The sequence below is a fragment of the Ovis aries genome, chromosome X (genome assembly GCF_016772045.2).
Source record: "Ovis aries strain OAR_USU_Benz2616 breed Rambouillet chromosome X, ARS-UI_Ramb_v3.0, whole genome shotgun sequence".
In the NCBI taxonomy this organism is placed as follows: Eukaryota; Metazoa; Chordata; class Mammalia; order Artiodactyla; family Bovidae; genus Ovis; species Ovis aries.
This window is the reverse complement of record NC_056080.1, coordinates 85842530-85851227: the sequence shown is the minus strand read 5'-3', so window position 1 is coordinate 85851227 and position 8698 is coordinate 85842530. Positions and strand designations below refer to the sequence as shown.

Genomic DNA, 8698 nt, shown 5'->3' with positions numbered 1-8698 from the left:
AACTCCAATTGAACAGAGATAGTTTAGCTGCATAAAATGACAGACAAGAAGTACAGAGGAACTCACCTCAAATATATTTTATCTCTTAACTCCTACTAAGTCATATTATATTTCCAAAATAGTTATATTCCAAGCCCATGTAATCTTGTTCAGGGTGACAAAATAAAATGAAAGTGTTCGCAATCACTTTTACAAAACAGCAAAACTCTTGTTCTTGAACTGGGTAAGCACAAACACACTGTGATCAACGTTATTGACATAGTTAGACACTGAGGCTTATTAAGCCTCCTATTAAAAGGAATAACATTTGAAACAATTCTAAAGGAAACAGAAATGAATCTCCATGTCATTGTAGAGAAGAGGAAGCCAAAGATGCTACACACCTGTTCCCTCAACTGGCCCGGGCTGTCACGACTGAGAAGGCTGAATGCTCCCTCTTCCAACACAGAGGGAAGGATCAGCCTCCCTTCCTAACCCCAGGACAAGCTGCCGGATGCGGGCCTGAAAGGAGCCTGGCTGCTGCTCTGGCTCAGGGCCCCTCTTCCTCCTCCCTCACAGCTATGCACACCGGGGTGGGAAGAACCTGGGACGCCTTCCATTGACCCTGTGCATATAGTCCTTGACTTGCTGCTTGCTGGTCTCTGCATAGGCCCGGGGACCCCACAGGAACTCGTAATGAGCAGGGTGGCTGTAAGGCACCTGACGGTACTCCAGGTACCCTGCCTGTACCCACACTTGGGTCAGCAGCTCCTTGGGTTCCCCATAGATGCAGTGCTCTATGCCAGGAAATACCCCCATCATGCTGAGTGCTCCCCAGACCTTCTCCTCACAGACCCGGTCCCCTGCTACGAGAATCAGGCTCAGGACCGTCACCAGGAGGCCAGCTTTTGGTATGCTCTGCCCACCCCTCTGCATCTCATTGAGGGTGAGGCCCAGGGTGGCGACCATGACATAGATGTGCTCTCTGTGGTCCACCTCTTTCATATCCACGCCAAAGGCCAGCTGCAGGCACTGTGTGGCTTTACGGAAGACCACTGGGAAATGGGCCTGGTTATCCCTGAGGACCCTATTCAGCATTTCAGCCTGGAAAATCGGCTCCTTGGTGCCATACTTGAGGAGCAGGAACTCCAGTAGTTCAGCCGTCATCACATTCACAGCCTGCTTGAACAAGATCTCCGCATCCACGGCGGCAGAGGAAGATGAGTCTGGAGGGAAGGAGGCCAGAGGGGTTGAGGCATCCTCCGCCTCAGCCCCCAGGAGCTGCGCCTCCACTGGGCCCTGGGCCTGGATTTGGCCCTGAAGGTCTTCCTCAGAAGTGCAGAGCTCATTCGTCGGGACCACAGGCATGATGACTGGGGTCTTGTGCACAGTGAGGGTGTGGCAGGGGAAAATGGAGACTGCTGACCTGGGAAAGAGAGAGTGTAAATGGTCTCAGTTCTGAAATGCGCCATGGGTGGCTCTGACTGAGGCCGCTTACTGGTCTTCCTTGAGGGCTGCTCTTGGGCGTTACAGGGGCGCTCCTCCTTGGTGGTCAGTCCCCTGTCAAGTGAGGAAGAGAAATTCTGGCTCAGGGTGCAGCCAGTACAGCCTGAGGTTCTGGGTCCGACAAGGTGGGGGAATTAGGGCCTTTTGAGGTCCCCTCTGTTCTGGGATTGGGAAACCCTGTGCACACTCAGGACACCCACCTCACCTTGGCACTCCTGTGACCTCAATACACAGACCTCAGACCTCTGCCTTTGCCTCCTGGTTCCTGGAGCCCCTGCGAGACGAATGGAGGGGTCACCTCGGGGGTAGACTGTGGCACAGACCTAGGCCTTCTGTACTCTTAGGAGGGGTTGACTCTGTGAGGTCCCCCCAGATCTGGAGTGGCTAGTCCCATCAGGACTTGAGTTTTGGGTCATCTGTGTAGGACCTACCATTGGCAGCACAAGCTGTCTCTCTCGGTGGTAGCCGAGCCAGGACTCACCAGGGCCTGGCTTTTCAGCAGAAGCCATCCACGGGCCTGCCAGTTGGTAGGGAGGGGAGTGGAACCAGGGGCATGTTTGTCAACCCTTCCAAGGCCTGGCCCCCTGAAACAAGGCACCTGGCAGCAGATGGGAGCTTTTACAAGCAACCTTAAACATACTTTTCTGTACTTTCACATAAGAGACAAACTGTGGATCCCATCTCCATCCCCTTTGCCCCTCCCCCATACTGGGCCAGGGCTGCCTCTCCACATCGCCTCTGTGACATCATGAAACAAGTAAGGAAGCGGGCCACTTAATTGGCTGCCTGGCCCATGACCCAGATTCTAGAATCTCCGGACAGTACTGGACACTGACACCCTGGTCTGAGGCCCTTCTGCCCTGAGCGTTCACTGCTTGGGTAGAGAATGCTCCCGAGGTAGACTGGCTTCCCACGAGGCGCTTGCGGCTCCGCTGGCCCCATCAACTGATGGGGAGGCCGCAGCAGGGGACTGCCATGATTCCTTCCTGGATCCAAATGTGGATTCTCAGGGGTGGCTTTGGAGAAGCAGGGTGACCAACCCGAGAGCCCAGATGCAGGCTCCCAAGACAACCTGACCCCACAGGGCCCAAACTCAGAAACGGCCAACGAGGATGAGAACAATGCCGTCCTCAGGCTGTCCTTCCCTAGAAGCTCTGGGTGAGAGTGGGGGATGCAGCCATCACCTCTGCACTGGAACGACGAGGGAGACACGGTGGTCACTGAAGCAGATCTCTTCCAGACGGAGGTCCTGCAGTGCGGAGGCACAGACAGGATCTTCGAGGCAGAGAGCATCGACTTTCATCTGCAAACTGAACCTGAATGGGTTCAGGAAAATCTGCCCTTCGGGTCACTCTGTGGGGAAGAAGAGGATGATGGTAACGTAGAAAGCCCTTCTGGGGAGACTAGACTAGACAAGCCAAGTGCTGGACTGGTTTCATTTCCCAGGAGAACATTTTTTCTCGTGAGAGGGTGGTGCATGGGGATGACCCAGAGAGACGTCATGGGGAGGGAGGTGGGAGGGGGGTTCATGTTTGGGAACGCATTTAAGAATTAAAGATTTTAAAATTTAAAAAATAAAAAAAACTAACAAAAAAAAAAAAAAAGGAAAGAGGAGAAAGCAGGGCCTGTCATGTTCCACCAACCCCCTTACAAAGGATCCACGGGGGTGACTCCAGACCCTGAGGGGCCACCTGAAGTCAGGGGGGCCAGGAACACCTCAACGGAGCTCTGGGAGCACACTTACTAGGGCCTCATAAGCTGCTAGGAATGAAGAGACCTTATCTCCATATTTAGGCAAGGTCCGGACGTGGTGGGGAGGAGGGCGGCGAGGAGCTGCTATTCTCCCCCACGATGGCTAAAGTGATTCATTTCCTTTCAGATCTATCGGAACTCCAAGTTTCAGAGAGACAAGCCTCTCCTCCTGCAGGACATCTGGAGGAAAGGTGACCCCAGAGTAACTGCTCAGCCCGCCACCAGTGCAACAGCGGCCCCAAAGGGAAAGAAGCAAGCTGTGCTGACCACACGCTCTCCTAAATTCCATCACAATGAGTCCACCCAAGAGGCTGACAAGAAGGCCCAGAAAGGAATCCCAACAGCTCACAGAACCCCTGGCCTGTGCTCATTTGTGTCCTGTGGCCTTTGATCTATGGGCAGTGTAGCTTGGGGGGCCAGGGCAAACCATCTCCCCAGCGAGCAGGGTGGGCCCAGTGGAGAGGGCATGTCCAGCAATGCGCCATCTGTACCCCAGCTACTGCGGGAAGGGAGGCCGCAGGGAAACTGCCCTAGAGCCCCACAGAGTGCCCAGGTTATGGTTCGGTGATGACTATGTACAGCACCTATTATTCCATTGTGATGGTCCTTTCAGTTGTGGCCCCAAACGAGGCCCCTGAGGTGGATGAGGAGCAGGAGGATTCCTCAGTTTACAAGTGTGCCCTCTGTAAGCAGTTCAAGGGCAATCTCAACCCCTGAGCCGCCAGGTCCCTAGGGTCACTCAAAAGCACTCTCCTGTAATAAAAAAATCTATTTCTAGCTCTAATAAAGTACAGCAAAACTCCACGGGAGTAAATAAAGTATCAAATGAGAACTGCGAGTCTGTGTTCTTTCTGTCTGTCCATGCTATTCAAACGGCACTGGGTGAGCCAGATGAGGCTGGAAGCCCACGCCCCAGGCAGGCCTCAATCCAGTCCCTTTTCATCTGAAGCATCAGCATTTCACACATTCAGCCAAGAGTGTGGCTCCCGAGCCATGCGCTGAGGCCATCCCAGGACGGGCTGGTCCCTGGGCCTTGCCTGTCACACAGCAGAAGACCCAGTCTGGCTCCTGACCGTGGGGGTGTCACCTTCCATGAGTCACGCACCCTGAAGCAGAAGGGGCTCCTCCTGGGTCCACCGACGATACCACAAGTTTCTGGTCAGCAGCTGAGCCTCTCTAGCTCCTGATCCAGGGGCATCCCCAAGAGGCCCACTGGAAAGCAGGGTCACCCCACTCACCAAGGGCCTTGCAAAAACATGACTTGAAACCCAAACACAAGTACAAGTTTCCACAAGCTGAACACCAGCCCTTGTTGCTCTGCCCCCACAGCTGTATCTAGGAGCCTAACTCTGGATACAGAGCAGCCAGGCACCATGTCCAACACACATGCTGTGTGAGCCAAGGTACACTTTACAGCAGGGCAAGGGTCAACTGCAAGGACAAACCACGGTCAGTTTCTGGGCCTGCTGGCCTCTCCCTGTGCCAGAGTCCTAGCCAGCTGCTGACACTCAGCCTCACCCCCAGCATTCCCCCATCAGTCCCCTGGACACTGTTCCAATATCGGGGAGTTTGGACCAGAACAGAGAGGGGAAAAACACTAACCGGTTTCCTAACAACACATTTCTCTCAAGCGCCCAGACCCAGCAGGGCCAAAACGAGTGGCGACCTCTTTTTGTAAAGGTAAAGTCCTGGAGACTCCTGCTGAGTCCAGAGTCCAGGCCCCCGGCCCCACACCAAGTGGGCAGCTCACCGCACGGTGGGGCCGATTCAGACTGAACCAGACGAGCATGTCCAGGGCATGGTGGCGACCGGATGGTGTCACCATGAGCTGGTCTCTCGGTCACCTTCCTCTCGAGAGCCCAGTCTGGACAGGCCTCCTGACCAAAGGGGGTCAGGTGCTTGGGGATGTCCACCTGGAACATGTCCTTCCCGGCCCTCCCCAGGACGGGCTGCAGCAGCCAGCGAGGGTCGGCGAGCGCAGTCAGGTGCTTCCGTTGCAGGTCGGGCAGCATGGCTTGATTCTCCAGCTCCTCCACCTCATCACAACCTCGGTTTTCTGGGCACAGCAAAGTGACCCCAATCCACGGGACCTGTGTGCAAAGACAGGACACAGAAGGAGAACAAGGTGATTCACAGTCATGCCTGCTACAGTCTAAGACTGCATCACAGAGGAGACCCAGGGTGAACTGGGTCCTCTGGCTGAGCATTTCAGGTGGGCTCACCTCAACAACGGGAACTCGGGGTGAGGCCAAGCGAGGGAGGGAGTGAAATGAAAGGGAGAGGCCTGGTGCTCCATGAACCCACCAGGCCATGGGCACCTCTCAGTCTGCCCACTGCAGGCTGCAGGGACAGAACAGGAGGGCCCCCGGTGGGGAGCCTACAGACATCAGGTCCCCAAGCGACTCACCAGCAGACAGGAGTTTCTGTGGGGCTTCACCCCTGAGGAGTCAGGGGACTTGCTCAGGCCCGGCTGCAGGCATTGGGGTTGGGGAACCCAGGCTGGGTGCTGTGCTACCTCTTATAGTCTCTGCTGGGCACACCCTCCCCCTCCCCAACACACACAGAGGCAAGTGCCACATGCAGACCCAGATATGCCTCTGCCTCTCAGAGCACAAATGGGGACTGAGGCCCAGACTGGGGGTCAGGCACCTCAGGCCACCATTTCCCAGCCCAGGGACCCTCATTGCCCCTCTGAAGAAACCTCAGCCCCACCCCTCCTCCCCCTACCAATCGGTTCAACAGGAAACAAATGACCACAAGCCAGCTGAGACCCAGGGCAGCACCAGGGGCCATGCGGGCAGCGCGGGGCAGGGTGTCACTTGCAGCCGATCACTCCATGGCCAAACTTTTCCCTATCCTGCAGCAAGGCCTGGATCTGGGCAGGGCTCATCCCCAGCCTCTGCTCCAGCAGCTTCTGCCAGTCCACGTCCTCCCAATCCCAGTGCCTGATGTGGACAGCCAGGGTAGAGTGCTGGGTCCACATAGCACAGGCCGCCACCACATCTCCACGGTCTTGACACCATAAGGCTGGCGGAAGGACAGACAGCCGAACTTCATCTCCCAGGGCTCCCAGAACCTCACGTGGGTGCAGAAACACAGAACCACAAAGGCCAGGAGCCTGACACAGCAGCCTCCAAGCTCACAGCCCTGAGCCGGACATCAGCCCCATGTGTCCAAGCATCCTCCAACTCTGCTGACACAGAATGGGGGGGAGAGGGTGGGTCACAGAGGGCTGGCTCCTTCCATCCATCTCCACACTGTCTGTTGACAGGGGTTAGCGACCCAGAGGACCCGTCCATCACATGCAGTCTGTGGGGAGGTCAGGAAGGAGGGCGGGGCAGCGGGAGAGAGGCACGTGGTGAGTTCCAAGACAGAGGCCCCTGAAACCCTGGGAGCACTGAGGAGGGAGGGCAAGCCCCTTGGCTTCAGAGCCCAGTGGCCGGGCTCTTGTCCTCTCCCAGCACAGACAAGCACAGTCCTGGGCTTGGCTTCCAACTGCCCAAACACTGCCCCCACCCCACCTCTTAACTCCCTGGCCCCATCCCTGTCCATGCTCTGCAGAGCCCCCATCTTAGCCCAGGCCTGCTGAGCACAGATCCGTACAAACCAGTCTAGCCTTGGCCCTGGATGGCCCTGCCAGGTGTCTTCCCCATGCCTTTGGGAACCACGTTCCTTGCAGCCCTTCCCACACCACTGCCTCCACTGTCAGCAGATGCCCCAGCCCCCACCTAGAGCCTAGAGAAAGAATGAAAGAGTGCCGGAACTACTGGGACGGGTGCACTCCACGTCTTTGCCAGGGCCTGGAATGGCACCATACAGGGATTACAGAATTCAAACCTCAAGTAACCCACTAGGTTACTCTCACATCTTTCCACGGCTGAGGAGGTGCCAGGGATAGAGAGATAGCCCATGACGGCAGGGGACCTGACCGCATGTACCTCCTTCCTCACTTCTTTCCTTGTACCTGGAAGGGCGTCCCTGTTTACTGGAGTGGGGTGATGGCAGGGGAACAGAGCCGCTGGCCTGAACCTCAGTAGATTCTCAGCACCTCTAGCAGGGAGCTTCTGTTTCCACGAGACGATGAGGATGGGGACATGGTCCCAGAGGCCCCCAGCCTAGGGCATCCTGGGCCTTCCCTTCCCCAAGCACAGCAGACCCACAGTTCTCACAGGCCCATGAGGCCCCATATGATCCACCTCTTACCCCGGCAGCCTGCTCTCCTCGCCCCTGGATTCACTCGCAGGAGCTATAAAGGCCATCCTTCCATCCTTGGAACATTCCAGTGTGTTCCTACCTCAGAGCCTTTGCAGGGTGTGAGGAGTCACATCGTGTGCCCTCAAGTTCAGGTGCTGGAGTCTCAATGCCAAGCACCTCGGCGAGACCTTACAGACAAAGGAAAGGTCCTCCCAGAGCTGACGGAGGTCCAGTGAGCTCATTAGGGTGGTCCCTCCTCTAACAAAATGGGCGTCCCCATACAAAGGACACATTTAGAGACAGACAGACACACAGGACAACTCCGGGTGAAGAGGAAGCCCAAGCCCATGCACGCCCACCATGGCCAGCAATGCCCCATAAGTGAGAGGGAAGAGATGGGACAGACTGTCTCCACAACCCTCACCAGAGCCAACGTCAGTTGACACCTGCACATTGGCTGCTGGCCTCCTGAACCAACACGGTTTGTAGTTTGAGCCACCCAGCCTGTGTGACCCTGACATGAAACCCTTCCTCCAAAGAAGACCCTTTCTCCAAAGACGACACAGAATGCCAACAGGCACATGAAAAGATGCTCAACATTCTGAATTATTAGACAAATGCAAATTAAAACTCCAATGAAGTATCACTTTACACTGGTCAGAATGCTGCTAAGCTGCTAAGTCGCTTCAGCCGTGTCTGACTCTGTGCAGCCCCATAGACGGCAGCCCACCAGGCTCCCCCATCCCTGGGATTCTCCTGGCAAGAACACTGGAGTGGGTTGCCATTTCCTTCTCCAATGCATGAAAGTGAAAAGTGAAAGTGAAGTCGCTCAGTCGTGTTCGACTCTTGGCGACCCCATGGACTGCAGCCCACCAGGCTTCTCCGTCCATGGTATTTTCCAGGCAAGAGTACTGGAGTGGGGTGCCATTGCTGGTCAGAATGGTCACCATCAAAAATCTTAAGAATAAATGTTGGAGAGGAGCAGAGAAAAGGGAACCCTCGTACACCCCTCGAAATGTAAGTTGGTACACTCAATATGAAGAACAGTATGGAGGGTCCTTAAACAACTACAAACAGAACTACCATATGATCCCACTCCTGAATATATACTGAGATAGAAACTCTAATGTGAAAAGATACACGCACCCCAACATTCATTGCAGCACTATTTACAACAGATGAGATATGGAAGCAACTTAAGTGTCCATTTTCAGATGACTGGATAAAGAAGATGTGGTATACACAGACACAGACACAGACAGACAGA

General features: G+C 55.4%; 2 protein-coding genes and 1 pseudogene across 2 annotated transcripts; 1 reads left to right on the top strand and 2 right to left on the bottom strand.

Annotated features, from left to right (window-relative positions):
• Positions 1 to 558: 558 nt before the first annotated feature.
• LOC105605704 (melanoma-associated antigen 10-like) lies at positions 559 to 1347 on the bottom strand. The gene has a single exon (XM_015104731.3). The coding sequence runs from the start codon at positions 1345 to 1347 to the stop codon at positions 559 to 561; it is 789 nt and encodes a 262-aa protein (XP_014960217.3).
• A 1-nt stretch (position 1348) lies between these two features.
• Positions 1349 to 3954, top strand: LOC101108994 (heat shock transcription factor, X-linked member 3-like; annotated as a pseudogene).
• Positions 3955 to 4647: 693 nt separating this feature from the next.
• On the bottom strand, positions 4648 to 6294 carry EOLA2 (endothelium and lymphocyte associated ASCH domain 2). Its single transcript, XM_042242341.1, is given in 5 exon segments — positions 4648 to 4668; positions 5082 to 5327; positions 5950 to 5954; positions 6064 to 6213; positions 6216 to 6294. Coding segments are annotated over 5 exon segments (501 nt in total).
• Between the last annotated feature and the right edge of the window lie 2404 nt (positions 6295 to 8698).